This window comes from Aptenodytes patagonicus, chromosome 1 (assembly GCF_965638725.1).
Source record: "Aptenodytes patagonicus chromosome 1, bAptPat1.pri.cur, whole genome shotgun sequence".
In the NCBI taxonomy this organism is placed as follows: domain Eukaryota; kingdom Metazoa; phylum Chordata; class Aves; order Sphenisciformes; family Spheniscidae; genus Aptenodytes; species Aptenodytes patagonicus.
In genome coordinates this window covers 3,575,508-3,602,174 of record NC_134949.1, presented here as the reverse complement: position 1 = coordinate 3,602,174, position 26,667 = coordinate 3,575,508, and the positions used below count along the sequence as shown (strand labels likewise).

The window sequence follows — 26,667 nt, the reverse complement described above, 5'->3', positions numbered from 1 at the left end:
ATCCAGGGGGAAGGCACGAGCCCTTCAGTCCTGCCCACTCTTAGGGATGCGGCTCCCCAGGGGTGTGACACCATGATGCCAGATGGTGAAGGCACTAAATTAACGCAGCTAGAGCTTTGGAGGGTTTACAGCGCTCTCAAATCCCAAGAGAGGATCAACAGCGACCCTTCGCCGGGTGCTCCCGAAACCAACCCAAGGCAGGGAGGGACAGCAGCCACGGGAGAAAGATGTATCTCAGAGACAGCAGCACAGGTTGCAACAAATGCAAGCCGTTCCCCAGCTTCAGGAGCGACAGGAGGAGGACAAACAATAAAACAACGAGAATAACAACAACAGAAAAAAAAAAAAGAAAAGAAAAAAAAAAAAAAAAGAGTTCAACTAACTTGTCCCGGCAGCTGCGTGGGCACCTCCTGAGGAACACAGCCTGGCAGGGCGGAAGAAACAGCCACATGCTCCTCAAAGCTGTTGATGCGAGGTTTTTTGGTGGGCTCTGGGCTTGCTAGAGGGGTAACGCTATTACGTCTCATGAGCGGGTTAGGTCCCTTCTTTGCTTCCTAAATTAGAGTGAGACAAAGAAAAAAAAAAAAGGTAAATAAAAAAATAAAATAAAATAAAGGGAAGAAGGCGACAGTTATAAAGGAAAAAAAAAAGAAGCAGGTTGTTTTGATTTTTTGGGTTTGGTTGGTTTTTTTTTTTTCTTCTCTTAAAGCAGCCTCTGCTTTTCCCCCCACAATCGCTGTCGACATGCAAAGGATGCACTGAAAGGTCTGGACACAGAAAAAGAAACCCTAACGCAAAATGTTCACGAACGCAATGTCATTTCCCAAAAAGGGGAGGGGAAAAAAAAACCAAAAAGGCCCTGCACTCAGAAACGAGACAGACTTTCGCCTCACCTGAGCCTCTGCTCACAAAAAAGTAAATATAGATGGCTAAAAAACACCTAGCGGTAATCAAAAGCCATGACTTCGCACGACAGAAAGAGGCACCCATCGGTCTCCTCCTCAAAGCCGGTCCCTCCAGCCCAGGGAGGGGTGTGAAAGCAAGAGGGAAGACGAGCCAGCCCGGGCCGATAAGGAAGATCTGGGAAGTGGGGGCAGAGCAGCTAGCGAGGGTCGGCACCGCGCCAAGCTCCAACTCAAGCGAGGTGGGACGGAGGGGCAGCGCCCGCGCAGCCGAGCGGAGGGACCCAAGCGCTTCACACGCGTCTTGCTCTATATCCCACCCGCAGCCCACGGCTCTCCTGCCATCCCCAGCAAGGGTGGTGGAGGAAGGCATCGATGGCCCCCACAGCAGGGGGAAGTACCGGCTTCCCCACCTACAGCCGTGGGGAGGGAAAGGCAGCTCAGATGCTGCCACCCGTTGAGGTTGGGAAGCAAAGGAAGGGAGACGTGGGCCAAAAGGGGACGGCTCTGGTCGTCCAACATCCAGCCAGGCTCCATTGCCACTACACACAAGTTGGAAAGGCCCCAGCGGCTGGGACATGGGCACTGCCAGGGTCCCTGGGGTCCGCCTTGGGTGGCCGCCCAGCCCCAACACCGAGCTGGCATCCCCCTGCTCTGGCCTCCGAGCTCCCGGTGGAGCATGGGGCAGACAGACCTGACCTTACAGGGCTTTTCCTCCATGCGAGGAGTCTCCTCCCCGCAGCATCCCCAGCCCAGCGCCGCCACCTCCCACCCTAGAGAATGGCACTCTGGTAGAATGTGCTGGTTTTGGCTGGGGTAGAGTTAATTTTCTTCACAGTAGCTGGTATGGGGCTGTGTTTGGGATTTGTGCTGGAAACAGGGTTGATAACACAGGGATGTTTTCGTTACTGCTGAGCAGTGCTGACACACAGTCAAGGCCTTTTCTGCCTCTCACCCCACCCCACCAGCGAGCAGGCTGGGGGGGGCACAAGAAGTTGGGAGGGGACACAGCCGGGACAGCTGACCCCAACTGACCAAAGGGATGTTCCACACCATATGGCGTCATGCTCAGCATATAAAGCTGGGGGAAGAAGGAAAGGGGGGACGTTCGGAGTGATGGCGTTTGTCTTCCCAAGTCACCGTTACGCATGATGGAGCCCTGCTGTCCTGGGGATGGCTGAACACCTGCCTGCCCATGGGAAGGACGGAATGAATTCCTCGTTTTGCTTCACTTGCGTGCGCGGCTTTTGCTTTACCTATTAAACTGTCTTTATCTCAACCCACAAGTTTTCTCACTTCTACTCTTCCATCGGGGGGGAGAGAGTGAGCGGCTGCGTGGGGCTTAGTTGCCGGCTGGGGTTAAACCACAACACAGCCACATGGAGCCGTGGGCACGCCAAGAAAAAAACAAAGGCAGGAAATGTTGGGCAAGGCGTTGAGCCTGGGCTTTGCCAGCCACTTGGGAGACCTGGGAGAAGTCACCTTCTCCGTCCATGGCTCCATTCCCCGCTCGGGTGAGCGGAGGACTGGACAGGTGAAAGTCAAAGACCAGGGAGAAGCTTTCCCTGGGCCAGCTTTAATCTGGGCAAACACAGTGGGAAGCAGGCACATTCAACAGTCCTTTTCCCTTGGAAAACCCTTGACCGGCCACGTCTTTGCAGAGCAAGAACCCATCTGATGCTCCAGTCCTCCAGCAGCACTCTAAGCATCTAGCTGAGCAATCCCCCCATGCCCAACCCGGGCATCCTTGCTGCCAGCTGACCGTAGGGGAAAGGAGAGGGACACCAAAGGATGGCTCTGAGGAAAAGCAACACTCACCTCTGGCCGTTCCCTGTGGGTGTTGACGGCTTCGATGTTCAGCGAGATGGACTCCACCCGGCAGCCTGCAGAAGGGAGCACAAGGAGACAGAGAGGCCATCAGCAAACCCAACGGGCACAGGATGCTACAAAGTGCTCCACCCCAGAGGCAGCTTGGATTCAGGAGGAGGTACAAGTCGAACCCCTTGGCATGTTTAGTAGAAAGGCCCCACTTACCATAGGCCACCGGGGTCAGCTTCAACACTGTGTGAAGGGGACATTTCAGGTAGGGCATTTCATCTGCAGAGAAAGCAAAGCAGGAGGGTTATCCCATCCCCTCTCCAAAAGCAGGTTTAGACATCTTCATCAACAGCTAAGGCCATCCCACACCAAAGAGATGCATGCTCCAGGCCCTGCGTGGACCTGAACACATCTCTCATCTCCTCAGAGCTCCGTCTATCATCCCTCCTCCAGCAGGATCGATCCTCTTCCCAGGGACAGGGAGCTCACCTGCACACTTGTCCAGAAAGTATGCCAGGAGACAGCGCATGACAGCCTGGTGACAGATCACAAGGACGTTCTCTTGTCTCTCCAGCTCCATGATGACCGGCTCTAGGCGCTGCACCAGATCTTGGTAGGACTGAGACAGAAGAAGAGAAGGGAGACACGGCATAGAATCAAGAAAACGAGCACCTCACAAGAAACAATGGTCCTTGTCTTGGTACATCTATGGATTTCATGCCTCTGACTAAACCATCGTAACTACTGCTAAAAAACAAGAAAAGTTCAACAAATCCTCATCTAGTCTACTCTAGAACATAGCTACTTCTTCCGGTCAGAGGAGGAAGAAGCCATTCACATCTCAGTTACAGTCCTGGAAAGTTTATGAAGGCAAGCAACAATTGCAGAGGGGCTTTGAGCATAATCTCTCTATATCATCTTGAAATTTGATTTTCTACAGGATTTCTAAGTTCTGAAATGTCTGGAGCAACCTGAAAATCTCCAGGGTTTTGAAGGACTTCATAAAGAACCATGACAGGCAGCCAGAAGGAACCCCAGACACACAGAGTCAGTGTCAGACATCCCCAAACATTCTCCTGTTAGACACGCTCTCATAAGGATGTCTCCAAAGATTTCTTCCTAAATGTCTACGGATGTGACTTTTAATTTGGGGATAAAAAGCCCAATTCACAACCTAAAATATCATCCAGAACTGATGTCAATTCCCACCTCATTGTGTCACACCCTGAAAGCAGATTGCCAGGAACAGAGATATCAACATCAACCCTTAGGGAACGATACCGAGAGCAGGGGTAGAAATTACTTCTTTGGAAATGAAAGAAAAGGAAATTGGGGCAGCACAACAGTTTGCATGGATGTAACGGAGGAGGTTGGACTAGAAACCTCCAGAGCCCCCTTCCTACTAGTTTGCTGTAAAGTCAGCGGGACTGTTTGTTAAGTGCTACATTTCTTAATGCGATCTTCTCATACCACGATTTCACAAGAGCTCAATGCAAAAGGTAAATATGAGCCCTGACCTGTCTTGATTCTAGTTTCTTGGAGCACTCGCTGCCTCCCTGCTCCGAGTGTAGAGGACAGCATGAAGACAAGAAGGCCACGTTTAAAGTAAGAGTCACATCTCTGAAGGTCTCCTTGCAGACCTACCTCCCCAGAAGGATAGCGGTAGTAATATTTATCCTGATCACGTAAAGCAAATTCCTCTGGATGCTGCTCCCTGATTTCTTCATACGTCATTTCTTCACACACACCCTGCCAGAACAGGACATCCATGAGGTCACTGGACATGCTCAAGTCAAAAAGCATCAGCACACCCAACATGCAAAGCCTTCTCCGAAGCAATTGTCTATAACCCTCTGAGTGGTCAGCTACGGAGCAGCTCCAAGCAAAAGTCATTTTAATCCGCTCATTCGAGCCAATATCTTGAAGCATCTGCACAGGATAGAGCCAAGATCAGAAGCCAAGTTGTGAGTATTGCAGCAGAAGTACCACCCTTTCCCACAGAAGGAAAGTCTCCCCACAAAAGGCGAGATTTAGGCAAAAGTGAAGAGACCGGTGCTATCACCCTCTCCGCCAAGCAGCAACCAGCATGATCCAGCTGTTCCTACTGCAATCAAAGATACTTACAGCATCGATTTCATTGAGTGCCTTCCACTGCTCGTAGGGCAGTTGGAGAGCTTCTGCCGTTTGGATTGTCCTCTTTAGTTGGCTGGTCCAGACTTTGAGGTCCTTCAGGTTCTGCTCCTCAACAAACTTGTTCAGTGCCAGTGCAAACTGTGGGACATAAAAGAGGTTGATTCCTGATCCACAGCTTCCCAATGGGCCTTCTTCCCTGCTTCCCAGTAAATGCCTTCTCCAGGACCTCTTTTGCCTTCCATAGGCAGACGTCTTAGCCTTCTGCTCTGAGGTGAAGAGCAGCCACACATGCATTGATCCCCAAAAGCTATGAGGGGTATGAGGACAGAGAGAAAGCAGAGGAGGAAGCGGCAACCTAACGTCATCAAGGAACAACATCAGCATCCAAGAAACAGCACCACAACCTGGGCTCTCCTACAATGCAATGGAAGATCCCTGGCCACCCTTAACCACAGCTCTGCTTATTTGTCATAGAGCTAAATCGATGTATCCTGTAGTCCTTGACAATAGTCACACCTCACATGACTCCATTTGGACTTCAAAATGGTCTGGGCAAGCCAAAATAGCTTAACCCTCCCTGAAGCAGTGCGCTTGACCGTGTCTTTGAAGAATCAAGTAGTGAGCAATCTGAAAGCACCCTTGGAGTCGGCTATCCCTACCGAAGGGTGGCAGCAGTCCTTCTACATCCCGCCCTGCCTGTGCAGGGTCTGAACCAACTCAATGAAGATACTCATACCCTTCTCTCCTAGAGATTTCTGCAGCCCGACCTCTGCTAACCCCTAACTACATGCAAGCCTACATGTAACATTGATGGCTGGAAAGTCTTGTTTTGAGGCCATGCCCAAGCCCAAATTTAACCAGCCCTATAGATGGTTCCTCTGAGCACCCCAGCCGTCATCAAATATACACTTAACCCAATGCATGGCATCTGCTACGGCCAAATCACTCCTAGAAGCCATAAGGGAACGTTCCCTTCTCCCTCACCTTCTTGCCCCTGTTGGAGAGGCCCGAGTCGCCTCCAATCTTCCCCTTGAGGTTGAACTCGCTCTCGCCGTGCCGACAGAGATAGATGGTGCGGGGCTGGACATGGATGTTCATCAGGTAGTAAACGATCCTGCTCTGGATGTGATCCTGAACCCTGTTGACCAGGAACCGCCGGCCAACATCGATGACTTTGATGAGAGAAAGCTCCCTAGGAAAAGCAAGGATGAGGGGGTTGCCAGTGGGGAAAGCAGAAAGAAAGAAACACCATCCTTGAAAAAACAGCCTTGTGAGGTATCTCAGTCAACATAATCACCCAGCTAAAAGGATTTCCTGCAGGCTATTTTCAACAGGAAGCCAACAGGTAACGGCGATTGATGGAGAGCTAACTAACACCAGTGTAATCGCCATTCCTCGTCGCAGCCGTAAAGAGGATTAAACAGGACTAGCAGGGAGCATGTTCCTCCCTAGGACAGGGCTCAGCAGGACCGGGATTATCCACGCAGAGCACACAGACGTATTTGTGAGCACTGGAAAGGCTGGGAGGTGCCTGCATGGTCATGCAGGACAGCAAAGGTCTTCCCATGGCACACAACTAGGCAGAAACCACAGGGCTTGCTCAACCTTGTAGTTTGAGCCTGTTCAAGCATTCCCTTCCTTTAACTGACAAAAAGCATCTCAGAAACACTCAAACAGAACTGCTTTTCCAAAACCTTTGTATTTAGACCTGCAGAACCAGCGTATCTGAGCCCAGAAGAGCCTGGGAAGGTTTCAGTGCCTGGCTCCCTGGCACAAGGCTGGGGAAAACCAGCATTTTCAAGGAAAAAGCCGAATTCACAATGAGGCTTGGTCATATGTTATTCTAGCACAGTCACGTCTTTGAAGAAAAAGTGAAATACAGCTCCATACTCCTCTCCTGGGAGAAGGCAGGCATTCAAGCCAGTTCAAAAGTCAGCACAGTCTCTTACCGGTCATAGTCATCAGGGTCGAGTGGCTGGTAGCTGGCCTGGTAACAATTGATCCTCTTCATGAAGTCCTCCATGGCATCGGTCGAATTGCAGTCCCGGTAATCAGGGCTTGACAATTTTACTTCCTGTGGCAAGGGAAAAAATGAAAACACACCGCAAGGAGAGGTTAGGAAGCTTTCCAAGCCAGACCATACTAATCTCAAATTTCAAAGTTCTGTCAAGATCCAGCTATTGGCTGAGCCAGTTTACAGCCATCACTTATGAGAAGACAGAAAAGAAGTAAACTAGACCCAAAACTAAGCACAAGGTGAGAAAATCTGGTATAAACCATTGCACGACCAGTACAGATGCATATCAGTCTGCTCCCGTTCTCCCAAGAGTTGGGGCAACACGTCACCATCCAACACAGTGGGAAAACTGAGCTTTTTTATGGCTAAAGAAAAGCATCAGGTTTAAACAGTTCAAGCTGAGGATGGAAAGTGCATAACCTTAGGCAAGATGCTTGTCCCGGGCCTTTTGAGTGAATAAAGCTCCCAGGAGGTTGAGATCAACCTGGCTGTCCACCATCTGAGGTAGCAGGATAACAACATTCAACCCCTTTCTGTGCAGCGTTTGCTACGAGCTACTGGGCTGAAAGAGGCTAGAAACGGGCAACGTTCATGAGAGCTCCGGATATTCACTATTCTAACAGGCTATTTTTCCTGAAGATTTGTGTTTGAGCAGCAGCATTACACATTAGTAACTTCACATGCAATCCTGAAACCAACAGGATAACACAACCAAGCGACACACATGGCAGCGCCCCAGGCCCGCAGCGTATTTTCCGCACTGATCCCAGCACTAAGAGCACCATTCATCTGCAGCACCCCGTGGAGCAAAAACCTACGCTCAGCTAGTAGTTCATTTTCTCCCCCTTCAAGCATTAGTTTCCAGAGAAAGGGATTAAATCCTCCAAAAAAAAAAATCTAGCTTCACGGTATTGCAAAGAGGAAAAAGAAAGAAAAAAAAAAAAGAGCAAACTGAGCATTTTATTAGCATCATGGAAAAGGCTGCGTACAACCTCCCAAAAAGCTGATCGCTGGCCATGGGACACCAGCTCCCAGCAGGAGCAAAAGCCACGCTTGCTCTAGCCCCCCCCATAACACCCTTTGTGGAGCCCGTCCCGGGGGCAGAACAAAACCCAACAAAACCCTTCTCACAGACTTTGGGTATCCTGCAATGCATTCCCAGACACCACAAAATGGCTCGCAAAGTTCAGAAGTACAACTGGAGATAAGGCTGGAGCAGAGCCCAGTGGAGGAAAGGACACTTTCATTCAAGTTAATCATGCCCAGGTAGACCAAGTAACATCTACCTGCCCTAGCTGAGCCTAATGGGTAAAGGAGCTCTTCTGCTGAGCCTAACGGGTAAAGGAGCTCTTCTGCTGAGCCTAACGGGTAAAGGAGCTCTTCTGCTGGTGGGAAATCAAAGATACAGCAGCTCCCAAAGGAGTCGAGAAGCAACGTTTTATGCTGCTCTCCCAGCCAAGACTTCAGCTAGTGGCAAGAAACCTCTAAGCTGAGCTACTGTTCTTCTCAAAGCAGACCGCAACACATTTTGGGAAGCTGCATGTGGCTGAAGACACCAAGTCTGACTGCTCTCTGATGGGATTTAAACCCCTAACTGCATCCATCGCTTCCAAAAAGTGGGACTTTGGGGGGGGTCACCAAAGCATCCTGTCCTTAATATCAAGTTACAGATCAGCAGATATGCAGAGAGCATAGAAGGGAGCTGGGGAAAGGCTACAACAACTTTTATCTTCATTACTTCCAGGCGGCCCTGGTTCCTGGGAGATAAAAGCTCCTTTCTCACCCCAGGACAAATACATCATAAAAAGATAAAAACCTCCTAATCCTCAACCAACTCTGGCAAGACCAAGAAACCAGCTGGGCGCAGGTGGAAAATCCTACACGAGGGAAAACAAAAGCAAGATGTTTCCACGCTTACCATAACGTTGGTGGCAACTACCGTGGGATCATTGCAGACAGATTCAATGAAGAACACCTGCAAAGCAAAACAAAGCTCACCTGAAGGCCAGCAATAAGGTTTTAGCTCCTTGCTAAACCCAGCCTCCTCCCTCCTTGACCGGAGAGCTCTCCCTCTGCCCCGCTCCCATCCTCTCCTTCTCCAGGATTCGGGATTGGGAATGAGGGAAGAGTTTCACATTTTTAACCAAACCCAGCAGTGAATCTCCCTTACACAGGAGCGTCGTGAGGACAACACGTTAGTGAAAGAAGATACACCAACAACACACTATCGTGGACTATGCAATACAGGCAGCAGCCCAATGGTACCAACCTTGAACCCATTTTCTTTGGCAAAGTTTAGGATCATCCCTCTCCTCTCCCGCGTGGTATTGGTGGCATCAAAAACCTTTAAAAGCAAAGATTTCAATTAGCACCAAGAGCGTCTGGTTTCCACCCGAGCCATTCCTCAGAGAAGGAACTGCAGAGCGAACTGCACAGGGCACAGCGCCTTCACACCAGGACTGCTGCCAAACCCCACGGAGCACGTCTCTGAGCTTACCGCAATCTGGCCAGCCTCCTCCGTCAGGTACAGCTTGACGTCCCTCAAGGCAGCCAGGGCACATTGCCTGCAAAAGAGGCGAGAGACGCGTGGTCCTGATGTCCTCAGAGATGCTTGCAGCAGCCAGCACACAGAACCCCACAAAGGAGGGCAGGCTTTGCAGCTCCTCCTTGCCACCTCTCCCCTTCTCCCAGGGACATTTAGGAAAGACACCCTCAGCCTGCTAAAAATACAAGAGCTATGCGTGCCGAGCGGCACGCTGGTCTTCACAGCAGAGGCAATGGTAGATGAAGAAACAAAGGCCAAACCTCATGGCAGACCTCATACCCTACATCGCTGAGCCTGAAGGTGAATTTAGGGTACCACTGATGGAGGATGCACTGGTGACCCTGAAGCCACCAAGCCCTGACAACTTCAGTTTTCAGCTCCCGGCGCCCAAGTTAGGCCCTCCTTAAGCAGGCAAGGAGATCTCGAGCTAGAGCCCAGCTTTTCTGTCCCTCGCCCCCTAAAACAAGCTGGGCAACCCCGCTGCCGGGCCGTGGGCTTCACCACTCATTTGGGACCTGGGTACAAGCACAGACGCAGCGCCCACACTTACCTCCTGACTTTCATGGCTTCCTCATTGTCGGGGCGGAAGAAGTCATAGGAGCTGTAATGCTTCACTGCCTCGCGGCGATACTCCCCTACGTTGAAAACTGCGTGGGAAAGGCAAAGACCATCAAAACCAGGAGCGGGCGTCAGCTCAGCTTGACTCAGCTGTGCAGCTCCTGCAGATAACACTTTCTAGCAATGGGCCAAGAAGTGACATCCTTAGAGCAAAAGGCTCAGAGGCATCCCTTGGTCTTCAAAGCGAAGGAGAACCTGGGCTGCGATGGGAAGCGATGGGAGGACATGGAGATTTGGCCCATGGGATCTCGGAAAGATCCCCCACCACCTTCCACTCCCCAAGGGACTAAGCTCCTTGAGCATCTCCCAAGGATCCAGACTTCATGCTTTTCCCAGGCAGCCAGCGAAAACCTCACCTTTCGTTGGGACACCGATCCAGTTGAGGTAGCGAGTCAGCTTCTTGGAGATGTAGGTCTTCCCACGGGCTGGGAGGCCCACCATCACTATCACAGTGGGGGAATTGGCAAGCTGCGGCCCACAGGCTACAAGGAGGAAGAGAAAGCATAACATGAGCAGCCGTTAATCCTCCAGCTCATCTTGTATCAACCCTACAAGGCACTTGCTCTTGACTCAACCTTCCCCCAAGTCCTTCAGCAGCTAGAGGAAAGTCAGAGCCTCCGCTCCCCGCACACCACCATCTCTGCAGTATCTCCTGTGCATCCCTCTCATGAGCCTGGACAACCAATACTTTGAGCAGGCGAATCCACTGACTCATTTTTGCAATGGGATCTGCTGAACGAGCACATGTCAGAGCAGGGGGCATGGCAGACGGCTCTGCAGCTGACCACCGGTGAGACGCAACTGTCCCAGCTAAGCCATGCCGACCCAAACGCGTCCCCGGTGCCACCCAGACCTGGGGGTGGGAGTCACAACCTGCCAGCCAAGGCAAGAGGGGAACATCCTGATGGCTGCAAAGCGGGCAAGGAACCAGCAGCTGCCCCAGGCTCCCTGCAGGACCTCTGTGCCTCAGTTTCCCCATTTGCAAAAAAAAAAAAACAAACCCAAAAACACAAAAAAACAACACCCAAGGCAAACACAACCTCCCATTCCCGCGGTTTAGCCGGTTCTGTGAAAAGCTACAGGATGGCCAAGGACTTTGGTCCAGTCCTCACAGCAGCGCACTTCAGATATGGCTGCTGTGCTGAAATACCAGGTCTGCACCGAGATCTTCACCCACAGAGAGTGGGTGAAGATCCCACCTTCCAAAAACTTCTGCTAGCTTTTTAGCTGATACACATGCAAACGCAACTAACTGTTTTTTCTGAAGACAAGCAGGGCCCGAGGACTGCAGAACCACTGGCATTTAGAATCATAGAATCATAGAATCATTGAGGTTGGAAAAGACCTCTAAGATCATCGAGTCCAACCGTCAACCCAACACCACCATGCCCACTAAACCATGTCCCTAAGTGCCACATCTACACGTCTTTTAAATACCTCCAGGGATGGGGACTCCACCACTTCCCTGGGCAGCCTGTTCCAATGTTTCACCACTCTTTCAGTAAAGACATTTTTCCTCACGTCCAATCTAAACCTCCCCTGCCGCAACTTGAGGCCGTTTCCTCTCGTCCTATCGCTTGTTACTTGGGAGAAGAGACCGACCCCCACCTCGCTACAACCTCCTTTCAGGGAGTTGTAGAGAGCGATGAGGTCTCCCCTCAGCCTCCTTTTCTCCAGGCTAAACAACCCCAGTTCCCTCAGCCGCTCCTCATCAGACTTGTTCTCCAGACCCCTCACCAGCCTCGTTGCCCTTCTCTGGACACGCTCCAGCACCTCAACGTCCTTCTTGTAGTGAGGGGCCCAAAACTGAACACAGTATTCGAGGTGCGGCCTCCCCAGTGCCGAGTACAGGGGCACGATCACTTCCCTACTCCTGCTGGCCACACTAGTTCTGATACAGGCCAGGATGCCATTTAAAAGCACGTACATGAGTGACTTATCCCTTTTTCCTCTTAAACCTATTTTAAGCTGGGGGGGGGGGGGGGGGGGGCGGGGGGGTGTTGTTTTAAAGAGGGCCCACGTCAAACAGCTGGAAATAAATCCAGAGGCATTACTTAGTGATGTCTTGGCAAGTGAAGAGAAACTCCTCTCCAATTCACCCGAATAGCATGGCCAAAATGCAGACAAATCAGCTGCCCAGCTGCCCAGGTGAATCGCTTCTCCCCCCATAAATCCTTTAGAAAGTAAATTCCTGGTTCAGTTTGGAAGAAATTGCTGAGGTTGCAGGACTGGGAATGCAGTTTGGGAATTTTTTTACTCCTCCACAGCCTGGTCCCAGTGCCACGGGATGCGTCTGGACTATCTGGACCACACACCCCGTGGACCACGTAACATGGCAGCATCCCTCTCCCACGTCTCACCCTTGCTCCTCTCCAGGGTTTGCCCTGCAGAAGTACTTCTCACATGGTGCTGCACACATGAAAGGCCGCGGCGCAAAGCCAAGCACTGCAAATACGGGAAAGGAAGATCTTAACGATGCCTAATGGAATTTGGATTAGCCAGCTGCCTTTCATGCCGCCCTTGTCATGCCGCCTTCATGTCATCTTGGCGTGACATGCCAAGAGCCCTCCCAGCGAAGGCAGAGACCAGCCCCAATAGGCGAGACCCTCCGGGGGATTTCTCACCCAATCCATCCGGCAAGCCCGGAGACCTCACGGCAAAGGAATGCAGGGAGTGAGTGGCTGGTGGCAGAGCCATAAAAATGCAGCTTAATTACGGTCTGGGCGGAGAGCTCTGCCTGCCCATCCCAGCTGCCCGCAGGTGGGACCAGGCGACAGCGGCAGAGCGATTTGGGGATGCGAGGGGCTCCCCAGGGATGGGGACGGGGTGGTGGCTTGGGGTAGATTTTTCTCAGCGGAGATCTGGGAACGGCAAACAAACCGAGAGGCATCCAGAGAGCGTGCAAAGCATACGGGATTTCCCTCCCTTTCTAATAAAAAAAAAAAAAAATAAATCCAACAGCTAAAGAAACTGAATTAAGGCCGCAAGGAAGAGTTACAGCACTGGTGCCCAGAAGGGCAGAGAAGAGCCACTCATCATCTGCTTGGCCGTCTCGCCAAGGCAGACTCAGCAGGCAAGAGATGAGAAAACTATCTAAAAGAGATTGTCTTTTTTTTTCCTAAATATTCCACATTCCTCAGGCTGGAGCTGCCCTCACACTTGCTCCCTTTGCGCAACCTGCACCCCCGGTGCCGCGTTTCAAAAGCCGGGGCCAGCTCCCAGCGACTTCAGCAGCAAGCGCTGATTTTGCGTGCTGGGGTACCAAGGCGGCTGTGCAACGTATCCAGAAAAAAAAAAGAAAAAAAGAAAAAAAATATATATTTTTCCTCTCCATCAGTCTCACATCCTCAACCAACCTATGGGTGCAAGTCTTTTTTTTTTTTTTTCCCCACAAAAAACAACCACATATTAAATAAAGGGGGGGGGGAAGGAATAACACCTGAATAAAGAAACTCCTCCTTTCCCTACCTGCCAGCAGACAAAGGATCTCAAAAGAGCCGAGCCAAGAGAATTTGGGGCCATTAAAGTAACGGCACTCCGAGAGGACGGGGACAATGCCGGGTACTGTTCATGCCCCTTTGGCTCCAGACAGCTGAGACGGTCCCAGAGCTGACGCTGCGTGGGCGCACACATGACACCTCCAAAGGGTGCTGCAGGAGTTAAATACCTGTATTTGAGGAATCGCTCCCCGATTCGGTTTGCTGCCAAAGGAAAGATCCAGGTTCCCCTTGCACCGGGAAAAAGCATCTGTTTATGGACCTGGGAAGCACCTCCCAAAACACCAGGGCATGGAGACGTGCAACTTTTTATCAGGAACCTGAGCCCAAACCCAGCTAAATCACAAAAGCCTCCAGGAAACTTTGCATCAGGGATGTAACAGAAACCAGTGTTTTGCTCCCGGTGCTTCACAAAGACCTCATTCATCATTTCTTTTCACCACTGCTGGAAAGCTATCAGGGATTTCAATGCATATTCATTACTGGTTGTCGACATCTATCCCGGTAAGTCAAGGTCAGGGATGACTTTCGAAAGGCTCAATCAGGATATTTAGAAGTAGCTCGTCACTTGTGCCTTCTATCTGCTAGAAAGCCAGCGTCGGTGCATTCTCGCGCTTCACCGGAGTGGGTGGAAGGAAGGGGGGGGAAAAAAAAAAAAGGGAAGGAAATTTGCTTCTATAAAAGGCTAGATAAAGCAGCCACCTCCCCATTTCAGGCATTTTTACCGTCTCCTAGTAAGAAGCGTTCCCACACACCTCCCGCCCCCGAAGCCCACGCCACATGTTCTACGTTAGTCTTACATTCCCCTTTTCCAGCTTCTTTCCCATTGCAATTCCCTGACACCCTCGCGGATGCACCGAGAACACGTTTCTGCGCTGCGCGTCGCGCACAGGCGTGTGGAACTGCTACCGCCCCGCCGACGTGCGAGCTGTGGTTTTGCATGCACATCGCCGACGTATTTTCACGTGCCCTCATCTGCCGAGCCGGAGCGATGGGAGAGAGAAAGGCGGCAGCAGCCCCTTTCCTCCTGGAGCATCCCCCACCCGAGCCCCCTCCCCTCGCCTGGCTCTGCCCATCCAGCCGCCTGCGACGACTTGACTTTCCCAGCCCCTACGTGAGAGACGTGCAGCTTGACAGCAATTTAATGGATCGCCGTCAAAAGGCCAGATGAAGGCATCACTTCGCATCCATTCGAGCCTCCCGTCGACGAGGGAGCGGACAATCGGACTAATTATTTCACACGCAGGGAGCAGCCAGGCTGGAGCTTTTTCGAGGATGCTCCCGCTCCCTCCTCCCCCCGGGGACGGCATCGGCCTCGCGTCTCTGTCATACCTCCATTCCCACCCGGCTTTGTGGCTCTGCTCTTTGTTGCTGCCGAGGAATTAATAGCGCCTCGAGTTTAAAATAGCCACCTCGAGTTTAAAAAAAAAAAAACAAACAAACCCTAAAAAAGCCTGATAATGCTCTTCCCATAGAGCGCAGTGAACGGTGCCCGGCACGGCTTGTTCCCACCCCGAGAGAAAATAATTAGAGGCCACGTTATGGTATTAATGAGCCCCTTGGTGACTTAATATATTAAAGTACGTTAGTTTTCTGCTCTGCCAAGGAGGGAATTCTCTCCTCTGAGAAACCAGGTGAATAAAGCGGCAAAACAGACCGGGAGGCTCCGCGTACACGAGGGATTTCTTTCAAAGGTGTCAGTCCTTGAGGACAATCAAACCAAACAGATACATCTGCAAAGCATTAAGCCAGGAGACATTTTACCCAGCTAAAAGCAAAGCCCCGTGGCAACCCAGATGTTCAGCCTGTTGCTGAAAGCCATTTCCTCAGCAGCTTCTGCTGCAGAGCTGCCCTGGCCAAGCCCAGGCTGCCCGCGCGGACATCTGCTATAGGGCTCAGCCGTCCCTCGCTGCGTGCCTGACCCATAGCCATGGGGCAACAACATGTGGCAAATTCAGATTCCCCCCCCCCCCAATTATTATTATTTTTTAAAAGGGGGAACTTTCCGGCCAAGGGAAAGAGATGTCCGAAGCGACGAAAAACGCCTGCTCAAGGAAAACATCGGAGAGACTGATTCACCCAACTGCCCAAGCCACTTCCATCCTTTGCCAGGCTGCAAAGTGCCACCTCCTCCGTCCTGGCTCTCCGCAGCCCCGGATCTGTGGATTCCTGCGACGCTTGTTTAGAGTTATGGGGAGTTGCACAACTGGCAGGTTGTCAGTTTAGCTGTTGGGCGAGTTAAAAGAGCTGCCTCTCGAGCTTTAGTATTGTGTTATGATTCATGATTTGTTTTATAGTAACACCGGGATGACCCAAGCGTTTGCTTTTATTATTTAAGCGCGGAGGTTGGTTTTAAAACACTCAAGATGCTTTCCCGAGCTTTGAAAAGAAGGGAAACCACTGCAGAAGGTTCAGCGTTAATTTTTGCCCTCTCCTCCACCTGCCTCCCGCCTCACCCCAAGCACAGCACGGGGTAAAGCGGTAAAGTGCAAACGGCTGGTGGTTTTTTCCAAATCCATTGCCCTAATCCTGCTTCCCCCCCCCCCCCCCAGTTAATAAATCACTAACAGATCTCAGAGCGAGGTGCCGCCTACCCTGGAAATCCCAGCTGAGCTGGTACCCGGGTGCCGGGGTTAGCAACCTGCTCCCTTCCCTTTTAATCCCAGGGCTGGAGATGGGGGGGGGGGGGGGGGGGGGGGTGGTGGAAATTGGGACAAGCGTGTCTCAACGCCTCTCCGCATCCTCCTGCTCTCCACGGGGCCGGGGAGGTGCCGTGTGATGGTTGCACCTTCCTCCAGCTCCCAGGGCTGGAAGTAAGTCACGGGATAGCAACGGGTGGGAACACCGGGATGGAGGACCGAGGGGGGGGGGGGGGGGGGCGAGAGGGCGTGCAAAGAGCCCCCCCGGGGCGTGCAGGACGGGGGGGGGGGGGGGGGGGGGGCTGCTTCCATTCCCTTCCCACCCCATCCCGCGGGGATGCTGCGGTGCCCGTACTCACAGCGGCGGGGCAGTGCCGGGCGGTTGTCATTGGGAAGCCAAATTTTCTGGATGCGGCTTTGCGTCAGCTCCATGGGCATTTTTAAAACAAAGGTCTTTCTGCGCTGCGCGTCCACCTTGATGCGTTTGCGGGGGGAGGGGAGAAGAAAAAAAAAGAGGAGGGGGGGGAAATAATGAAAAAGAAAAAAAAAAAGGCTTTTTGTTGCAGTCGCCGCTGCGGGGTGGTTTGAATAAGCGGCTGCGGCGCTTTCGGATGCTCCTCGGAGTCTCGTTAAGGCTTCACGGCGGGGGAGGAGGAAGAGGAGGGACGGGGCTTCAGGGCACAAAGCCGGCAGGAACGGCACAAATGCCGCCGCTGCGTGCTTGGAGGGAGCGAGGGCGAGCCCTGCCCGCTAATTTTGATATAAATCTGGACGCCAAGGGAAAAAAAAAAAAAATTAAAAAAAATTAAAATTTCCCTTTTATTTTGCAAAGCAATAAAAATAAAGAGGAGGAGGGGGAAAAAAAAAAAATAAATCTCAACGCGAGGCAGTCGGGGAAGGGGCGGCCCTGGCTGCTGCAGGGAAGCGGCGGCGGCGGTGCTGCTGCTGCTGCTGTTGCTGCTGCTCCTCCTGCGGCTCCTTCTCTCCCCCTCGCTCCGCCCGCGATGAGCCGGCAGCGGCGGCGGCCGCCTATTTCTAGCCCGACAGGCCGCCCGGCCGGCGGCTCCCGCCCTCCGGGGCGGGGGGCGGCCGCTGCGCCGCCGCGGAGGAGGAGGAGGAGGAGGCGGAGGCGGAGGCGGAGGCGGAGGCGGCGGCGGCGGCGGTGGTGGTGGAGGCGGAGGCGGAGGCGGCGGAGGCGGCGGCTGGGGGGAGGAGGGCGGGGGAGGGGGGGCGGTGCGGCTCGGCGGGGCTCGGCCCGCGCTGCCGCCTGCCGCCGGCCCCCCGCACTGCAGCGGGGACAAAGGAGGGGCCGCTGAGCCCGGGGAGCCTTTGTTCTCCGGGGGGGGACGGGGGGGGGGGGGGGATCGGCCCTCACCGTGCCCTCAGCGCTGCGCCCGGGGGGGGGGGGGGCGTGCATGCAGGCAGGCGGTCCCCAAGCTAAAAAAAAAAAAGTATGTTAGAAATAAAATTTAAAAATTAAATAGTAAAAATAATAAAAAATGAAATAAAAAAGAAAACAATAAAAAAGGCAAAAATGAAGTAAAAAGTAAAATTAAATAATAAAAAATGATGTAAAAAAACCCCCCAAAATAAAATAACACTGAACTAAAAATTAACCAGGCTGCGGAGGCACGGGGGGATTGGCGAGCGCGCCCCTTGCACCCCCCCCCCCCCCCCCCGCGGCGGGTCCCGCAGCGGGGGCGCCTGCAGCGCCCCTCCCCGGGCGGGGGGGCCGGCAGCCGGCGGAGGGCCGGGGGTCCGCGCTCCGGCACGTCGCTCACGTCTCACATGGCCGGGCCGGGCCGGGCCGGGCCGGGCCGCCTCCCCCGGCGGGGATGCCCTGGCTGCGGCTCCGCCTCCGCCTCCGCCCGCGGCGACCGCCACCGCTCCGCCCCGCTCCGCGGCCGCGCAAGACGCCCGGGCGGGGGCCCCGGCCCCGGCGGCCCAGGCATCCCGCCCCCCCCCCCCGCGCCCCTCCCCGCAGAAAGCGGCTCTCGGGGGGGGGGGGGGGTGTGTGAAGCGGGGGGGGGGTGCTCCCCGGGGAGGCTTCGCTCTCCGATGGGCACGGTCATATTATTTTCTTATTTTCATTGTTTATGATTTGTATTATTAGTTATAATTTTTATTAATTGTATTATTTCCATTCTTTTATGCTTCTCATTATTTTATTCCCTTATCGCGCTTCTCATCGTTATTATTAATCCAGTGGCCAGGTTCCCGCAGGTGACCTCTCCTTAAATTAGGTGACCACCTTAAATTAGGCTGCAAACACTTAACGACAACCCGAAGCAAGCGGGTGGTGTTCGCAGCCCGGAGGGCTTGGGGGACATCATCCGGGGGGGGCTTGGGGGACATCATCCGGGGGCCACCCGCAAAACCGCTCAGGAGCGATGCCGGAGCCCCAAGTCTGCAGATGCCCGCACCCCCCCTCCGGCACCCCCCCCCCAGGGCTGGGGGGGGGGTGTGGGGTGTCCGTTTGGCAGGGTGCTGGGTGGCGAACATGCCACAGCGGGGAAATGTGGAAATAACATCGTAGCTGGGAGCATCTGCTTTGATGGGTTTAATAAAGCCAGTTTTGCTCGAAAATTTAAAGCCCGATAAGTAGCAGCTCAGACACTTAAAGTGTCCAATAGCCCTTTTTTATTATTTAGGGCATTAGAAGCAAAGTGTTGTATTCTTGTAACGCATCTAGAAAGAACAATACTTTGGGCTATTCTCCTTACATGGAGCCAAGATGGATGGAGTAAAAAAATGCACAATCCTTCCCTCTCCTATGCAGGAAAAAAATACTCACAGGCAAAAAAAAAAAAAAAAAAAAAAAAAATATTAGCTACTATAGGGAGCTGGAAAAGAGCCAGAGATTTGGGATGTGGGAAGGAAGATGGGGGAAAGCAGCGAGCGCTCTGGCTGGCAAAGGTGGGGATGGGGGTCAGACACAACAGTGCACAAAATCCGTCCTCGGGAAAGGGCAGGAGGGGGGGTTTTTTTGTCCAAAATCCTGGACCTTTTCCAGTGGAGGGCGAGGAAAATTCGGTTCCCGGCTAAAACGCGAGTCAGAAGAAGGAAGACAATTCACGTGGTGTTACAGGACGAGGAGTTTGGGCATCCCCCTTCCTCCGGCAGCTCAGCTCTCCTCTGCAGCTCCTCTCCTCTTCAGAAATCACCACCCCCACACCTTCGAAAGGAGCCCAGAAGCTAAACCCCGCCTGAATTAAAATCACAGCCACTTCAAATTAGATCCACCTAGTAATTCTTGGCTTAAAAACTCCTAAATAACTGGAGCGGAAAGCTTCAGCTCCTAAATAAATGGCCTGGTTTTCAAAGGCACGAGCACCCAGCTGCCCCAAGCGAGGTCAGCTGGAAGAATCATCATTACTATTTATAAGGCACTTACACCACGGGGAGAGGGTGGTGGGCAGGACAGCACTAGGTGCACCAAGAGGGTTTATTTTCCCCTCTCGGGTCGTGCTGCTCCCTATAAATAGAGCCTGGACCGGTAAATAAGCTGTTGCTCGCAGCTGCTGTGAAAGGAGCCCACGGGGTGCTTAGCTCAGCGATTTTTCGAAAAATCAAGTCGCCAAGGGAGCCAAATGCTGTTAGCAAGAGGTGCGTCGGCTTGCTGAGAGCCACCGCGGGCACGGCGCGCCATGGGATGGCCGGCGATGCTGTCCCGCAGCCTCTGCTTCGCCGGGTGACAAAAGGTGCGGAGGGAGGAATAAATCCCCCAGCGTTCGCCAGAGGTGCTGCCTTACCGACCCCATCGCAGGAACCTGCCGAGATTTAATAAATGCGAAGGGACAGGGGTATAAATGTAACGCCAGGGCTCGTAATCTGAAGGTCCTGCTGGTAGATGGGGAAAACATGACCTCGAGCGTCCGAGGGATGGAGGCGGCAGGTCCAGAGGGGAGGGCAGCGCAAAGGAGGGGAGTCTGGCGGAAAAGGGTGAAAAACCCTGGTCTGTGAGAATGGGACACCCGTCTCTTACGGGGTTTACAGGCTGTGAACTTCTCTGAAACACCAAAGCCAAAACCCCTCAATTCCCTTTTTTGTTCCTCTGCTGCTCAAACACCGAACTGACGCAGCAACCCACCCCAAACGGTGGAATTACGCTCTGGATGTGGCCCAAAAATCACAATCCTGGACTAAATTCCCCATCCCCTTCGGAAGAACCCACCGGTACCAAGAGACCACCAGCCAGCCTCCCCCGGCACCCTTCCCCTGGCATCAAAATGCAGGCAACGGCAGCGATTGCTCTGGCGAGCCCCAACTCTGACTAAGCCATGATTCATCCTCCTTTTCTTTCTTTTTCTTCCCCCCCCCCCCAAAAGGAAACTTGGAAGGAAAGGACAAGTCACGTTCATGCCTACGTTCAGTGCGACACGGACCATCTCCTTAGGATGCGGCATGGAGGGGACGGGGTGCAGCGTGCGTGACGCCCAGCGGGACCCGAGTCGTGCGGTCCAACCCTGCACCCAGCAACTCTTTGCACCGCTAAAATTTGCAGACGGTGGCTGGGACCTGTGCATACATCACCATAAAGATGCAGCCACACGTGTGCTCGGTTAACGGCAGGGCAGCTTGACCCACTGAATTTCCAGCACGGCCTCGGTTTACCAGCCTGGGACATGGGCACAAATAGTTCTCCCTAACCTGGGAGGGAGGTTGCAAAAGTCAGGCAGCAGCTGCCCAAATTCTTGTTAGTGCATTAACGACCCCCTCTTGCAACAGAGAAAATTATTCCTCCGGGCTGACCGAGGGGTATTTATACACTTATTTGAAAAAAAAACAAACCACTAAGCTCTTTGCGCTTCCGAAAAAAATCAGCGGGATCCTAGAGAAGCCAAGAAAATTGTCTGCGATGCTTTAGGGGAAGCGGGGGCTTTCAAAAAAGTCGGGGAGGAAACCAAATGGTTGCCTCCCCCTCTCGCCCGCTGGATGCTGAGCTGATTTTGCTGCTGATGGCGCTTTCTTTGCAGGGACTCGAAGTTTGCAAAAGCTGCTGAGGGTCAGGCTCACGGTGGGGAGGGTTTTGCAAAGGCTGATAAAAAATGCTTGGGTTTGGAGAGGCAGCTGGAGTTCACGGTCCTTTGTGTCTGCACGTTTCAATCGCCTCCCTCCCTCTCGCCCCTCACAGGTATTTCAGTTACAAGAATAAATAAACAAGGTGCGAAGTGCGAACTGTACCCGTGTGGTGGGGGTATCACCGCTCCCTCTCCTGACCTCACCCTCTCCCTCGTCCCCCCCCAGCCCTGCTGCCGCAGGGGGGGATCGCGATGAGCTCCTGCATCAGCCCCTGTAACGCATCGGGGTGTTTCTGCCATGGAAAAGAGCTTTTTCCCTCCTCTCCTCTTAACGAGGTGGTTTTTCCTTCCTCATTTCTTGCCTTTCACCCCCCTGCCCTTGCAATCACACGCTCCCATTCCTCCTCAACGTATCAAACCCGTAGCATCAACCCCGCTGCTGGCCAAAGAGGAACAGGTATCGGGCAAAATAGTTTCTTCACGATATTATTTCAAGGCGGGGTTTCCTGCAGTGATTACGGGATGCTGCTCAGCACGGGACTCGCAGTCTCCCACCCTAAAATCAGAGGAGAGCTCCCGATCGACACCTCTCGGGGCTGCAACTGGGAGGGCTGAACCCTGCCGGGGGCGCAGGGTCAGGGCGAGGCAGGGAACATCGCGTGCTCGGGGCTGCCCCTGAGCCATCCCTCAAACGCCAGAGAAATACACCCGTTCCCCCATCCGGGGACGAGCCGTCCAGTTTTTGAGACTATTGCACGCTGTAACTGGAACTGATGTGCTCATGAAAGGTCTTCCTTCCCCGATCGTAAGAAATTCAGCTAGTTGCTAACAACAGCCGAGCACCGAAATACCAGCAGAGCCAGCGCTCGGGGCTGCCGCACGCGCGCCTTTGGGTGCAGCTTTTCTTAAAAATAGCTGCAAGCAGAGAAGGGGAAAATTCAAAGGGGTTCAGTCTCCGACATTGAGAAACAAGTGCTGACCCCCAGGGGGGGAAATCCCCGCAGAGGCACAGGGCATTGCTCATCCCCGCTGTATCAGCCCCAGTCAAACGCTGCGCCGGGAGCTGATCTTGCCTTTCCCGGCAGCCAAGGGGCAGGAAAAGCCACGAAGGGATTACAGAAATGCACGGGGCCACTGTTCCCAACACTCCAGCAACAAGCAGCAAAAATCAGCTCTTGTGCACATGACCTCGCTTGCAAGGATGGGTACTACCCGGGCAGTAAAAAAAATAATCATTTCACTGTCCGCTGGCAAAAAAGGGGCTCCCTATAGTTTTCTTTAAGTGCTTTTTCAGATGTATTCAACCAATTCAAGCTTGGGGACCTGCTCGCTTTTGCTCCTGCCCTCTGAGCTCCCCTGCGTGCTGCTGTCGCCGTCGCACTCGGTGCAACACCGAAACTATTTCAGGGACAGTAAATTCCGCCTGAAGTCAACCCTCTGTCGTGCCACGCCGTCAGCCTTGCTAAAAGCCATTCGTTTTTTTTAAATTTCTTTTCATTTAGGAGCCCTTCAAGCAGGAGGATGAGGGTTCAAACCTAGTTCCTTTTGAGCTGCCAGATCTGTGCCTTAACTAGAGGCGTTTGGTTATAATCGGGTGAGTTAAAGGGAGATAGGAAAGGAAATGGGAGGGTTGCAAACGCATTGCCTGGCTGTGATGAATATGGGGGAGAAGGAGGGGCGAGAGCCTGGATTTAATCTTGATTCCCCAAACTAGAAGTAAAATCACTCAAGGATCCCTCCATCGTCCCCAGAGAGAGGTGGGTGCCCCCGACTGTGCTCAGGTCTTGGAGGGTCCCTGGGAAGACCCAATAAAGCTCGGGGCCAGAGATGGGGAGGTGTAAGATGGGTGTCCAGTAGCCAGGACTGAGGACCCCAAAGGAGACTCCCAGGCCAACGTTCTTATTTAAAATCCCAGGAAAGGAGTTTCATCTGTAAATTTTTGAGAACTACATTCTGTAATTCTCAAAAAAAAAAAAAATATTTGGAAATAACGTTCTGAACCTGCAACATCCATTGGAGCAGGGACATTTCTCAACGCTGGCAGGTCTGCTCAGAAACAGGTCCAGGAGGATTGAGCAACGTCCTGTGAAAGTTCCTGACCTTACAAGACTAGTGCAAAACAGAACTCACCCCATAAACGGGCTAAATCATCAAGATAATTGACTCCATAGGTTGCGGAGACAAATACAGGTTTTTAGAAGTGGTTAGAGGGTAATTAGATGGCAAGAGGCTGGGGATATTCCAGTCTTGGGAATCTGATACTGGTTCTGCCTGAAATGAAATCTGGCTGCAAAATTTCAGGCTTGGTCCCGACAGAAAGGGTCGAAGGGTGCAGGTCAGTCAGAGAGCCAAAATTCAGGTTTTGGCACTGTCAGTGATGCCGAGAAGCCAATATTCACATGAGCCTGACACCGGGTTGTGCCTCCTACTCCCAGGTACTTTTAGTTACGTCAGAGAAACACCTCCCCGTTTGCCCTGTGATTTTAGGGTGTGAAAATCCCCACTGAAAGTCCTGGGATTTGATTTAGGGTGTAAAGCCACAAAGGTGTTAAACATGACTTCAGGTTACCTCGTCCCTAAGCGAGATGCCACAACCACCTGGGACAAGGCACCGATCCAGCACGAAAATCCTGCTGGTTTGAAAGAAAAGTGTGTTTACAGGGTTACTCTGTCCCAGCTGCCAGATCAAACATTACCCCTCCTGCTGCTGCCAGCATAAACCTGGCATATGGTACCGTAGCGCCTTCTCCAGATAAATCAGCAGAAATACAGCCGTGTGCTCACACCTGATCCAGACCTAATTTGTGCTGCAAAGCAACGCAGCAAGTTGGAGATCCGGCGGGAAGGAGCTAAAATCCCAGCCCTCCTCTGAGCACAGATTGTTATAGGAGCCGTTTCCATGGAGGTGCCCAATGGTTGAAGTTGGTTGTGTTCATGAAGAGCTTAATTCCCAGTCCAGTGATGCATTTGGGATGCAGCTCTCCTGGTCTCCTGCCTGCAGGGCCCCGGTGATGGACATGAAACCCCCAACGGATGAGTCTATTCAACCCATTTAAGGTGGAAGATGGTCACCCTCCGGAAATCGCAGCCTGTCATTATCCCATGGACTTTGCTATTGAACTATTTCCTAACGTCTTATTAACACCCACCTTTCATTAAGGGCCTGGATCGTTATCTCATCATTGCAGGTTATTAGATCAAACAATGGCAAAGGCTGTGGCCTTTCATTCTGGCGCTGACTCACCTTATGATGTAACACGCCCAGGTCAGTGACAACCTCAGCATTGCCATGGTGACCAAGAGGCTTCTAAAGAGTGGTAGGCAATGATGTCATGAAGCCGGGTACCCGGGAGATGCTGGGGAATCTCTTCAAAGTAATGCAAGAAGCTACAATACAAAGCTCTCGGGAAGAAACCGTGGTGGTTCGTACTCCTGCTGGTCAAGGAGGTGCTTGCAGGCAGCAGCATGCGTCGGATTAATCATAGCCTAGGAAAAAGGGTATTTTTTTATCCCTGCTATCAACCCCCACTAGTATCAGTACGGCTCCTGACCCGGGGGCTTTTGATCAGGGGGTGATTAAACGCCATCCTGCGAAGCAGCATCCCAGGACGATCTGCACCGTCTGGGAGGCTCGGATGGAAACGTTCCCTGGGGGATGCGGAGCAGGGAGGAAGCGTTGCAGCCCCACGCGGCTCCTGCTGTGTCTGCCTCCATCCACAGCAAAGCTGTGAGTAGTATTTGGGAAGAATTTATGTCGTTTTGGGTGTCTATAAAGGGCTGGTCACCTTTGACCGCTTCTACCATCCAACAGAGAGAAATGGGCACTCCCAGAGCAATTCACTTGCCCTGCTGTGGATATTGATTGTAAACCAGGACGAGATGTATCTTCGAGGTGCTTGTAGCCTGTGAGCATGTTGGGAGACCTCATGCTGTCTACGTCTGAAGCCATCCAACGCACATCTCGGTGCACTCCAGCACGAGGTGACCCAAAACACAATTCCTTGGTCAATCCAGAGTCCCAGGTAGGGAGGCAGAGTAAAGCTTTGATGAGGAGATACATTTCAAAACCGCGTACGTGCTGAGGATCTTTCCACCCACGCCCTTGTGAGCATGTCTGCCATATCGACAACCCGCTTGTCCCTGCTTCCTCACAGGGCTGGGATGATACAGGCAATGCCAGGTGATCGTTGCTCAACAGTGTCCTACACACCTCAACCCCGTCCACAAAGAACCACTTTTGGGACGAACACCACTCCTCGGGTTGAGCTGTTCCCTGGATCAGCCTCCCCAAGGGTTCACCTCTCCATTCAACTGATGGAAACCACAAGGCATCAAGAGGTGAGGTCTAAGTGTCCCACTTCTCCGGGCAGTTGCCATGTGCTTTTAAACCCGAGACCTTCAGGGATTGCTTTTAGGAAGTCTGTGAAACACAACTAAGAGGGAAAGCGTATGGTCAATAGGTTGAAATTTAGAATAGGAAGGTCCACAACTACACTGAAAAATGCCCAAGGACCAACCAACTGAAAAGCCATCGTGAGATGGCAGAGAGTTCTGACCTCTCTGCACCAGGAACAAAAATGATCAAGAGATGAAAGACTGATTGAGGCTCTGCCCTTCACACAGCAGACGTCTCTAGGAGGGGTTTTTTTTTTCAGCTGCAGGAGTCAGTCTGGGTTTCCATATCTTTTGCTGGAGCTCTCTACAGTCAAAGCCTCCTCAGGTAACCTTTCAGATCTCCGATTTCCTAACAACTCTCCTATCCAATTTTTGGAGCCAAATCACTAGAATCAGATCACACAGATTGCTGTAATGCAGAAGTTCAATAACCAGATTTCCTTATCAGGATTTTCTTAAAATTTTTCTGCTTATAGGGCAAAGATTTTGCATTTATCTAATTCCTAGCAGATGTTTTTAATTTGTGCATTTCATTTAATCTTTTCCATGCCATGGAGACCTGGCTGGGGAAAAAAAAAATTGTCCAAAAGCATCCACAGAATTTGTTTCTTCTTTCCTTGATATTTTCCAATCAGACATGAAAAATATTAACGGGAAATTTCTCTGTAATTTTGGGACAAGCTGAAACAATATGGGGAGCTTGCTGCCAACATATTTTCTCAAATGCATTTACATTTTGCAACCCGCAATGACAAGCTGTTAACGGCTTAATGGGGGGGGGGGAAGAAAATTCAGCTGAATGTTTAGATTACTGCCCTGGAGTTTAACATAGAGTAGCAAACCGGCGTTTGGGTACCTGGTAGTTTGGTAGGGATCATGAGGGAAGATGCTGTGCTTCGTAGCACTAGGGAGTGCCTCAGTTTCCTCCCAAAACAACTGCTGTTACTTGAGCTGAGAGCCAGAGCCATGAGGGGATGGCACAGGCGGAAGCACACGTTGGCCATTGACCATGAGTTGTCCCCACCGAATACAATGGAGAAGGGGGAAAACCACTTTTGTTGCGTCTGCTTCAGTATTTCTGG

At 52.3% G+C, this 26,667-nt stretch overlaps 1 protein-coding gene across 5 annotated transcripts in view; it reads right to left on the bottom strand.

Annotated features, from left to right (window-relative positions):
• PFKFB3 (6-phosphofructo-2-kinase/fructose-2,6-biphosphatase 3) overlaps positions 1-26,667 on the bottom strand; it is a 44,982-nt gene that overhangs the window by 6,893 nt on the left and 11,422 nt on the right. For 4 of the 5 annotated variants that reach the window (XR_012996215.1, XM_076348542.1, XM_076348671.1 and 1 more), the window contains exons 1-14: positions 16,529-16,695; positions 10,390-10,515; positions 9,966-10,062; positions 9,368-9,434; positions 9,140-9,214; positions 8,789-8,845; positions 6,803-6,927; positions 5,838-6,045; positions 4,845-4,991; positions 4,365-4,469; positions 3,210-3,339; positions 2,937-2,999; positions 2,721-2,785; positions 384-554 (exon numbers count right to left, since the gene is read on the bottom strand). Coding sequence is in view for 4 of the 5 variants with exons in the window: in XM_076348542.1 (XP_076204657.1) it covers positions 384-554; positions 2,721-2,785; positions 2,937-2,999; positions 3,210-3,339; positions 4,365-4,469; positions 4,845-4,991; positions 5,838-6,045; positions 6,803-6,927; positions 8,789-8,845; positions 9,140-9,214; positions 9,368-9,434; positions 9,966-10,062; positions 10,390-10,515; positions 16,529-16,607 (1,515 nt within the window). In the remaining variant the exon portion in view is untranslated. Of the gene's footprint in view, positions 1-383; positions 555-2,720; positions 2,786-2,936; positions 3,000-3,209; positions 3,340-4,364; positions 4,470-4,844; positions 4,992-5,837; positions 6,046-6,802; positions 6,928-8,788; positions 8,846-9,139; positions 9,215-9,367; positions 9,435-9,965; positions 10,063-10,389; positions 10,516-16,528; positions 16,696-26,667 lie in introns of those variants that run through there. The other variant, XM_076348741.1, reaches the window with a different exon arrangement.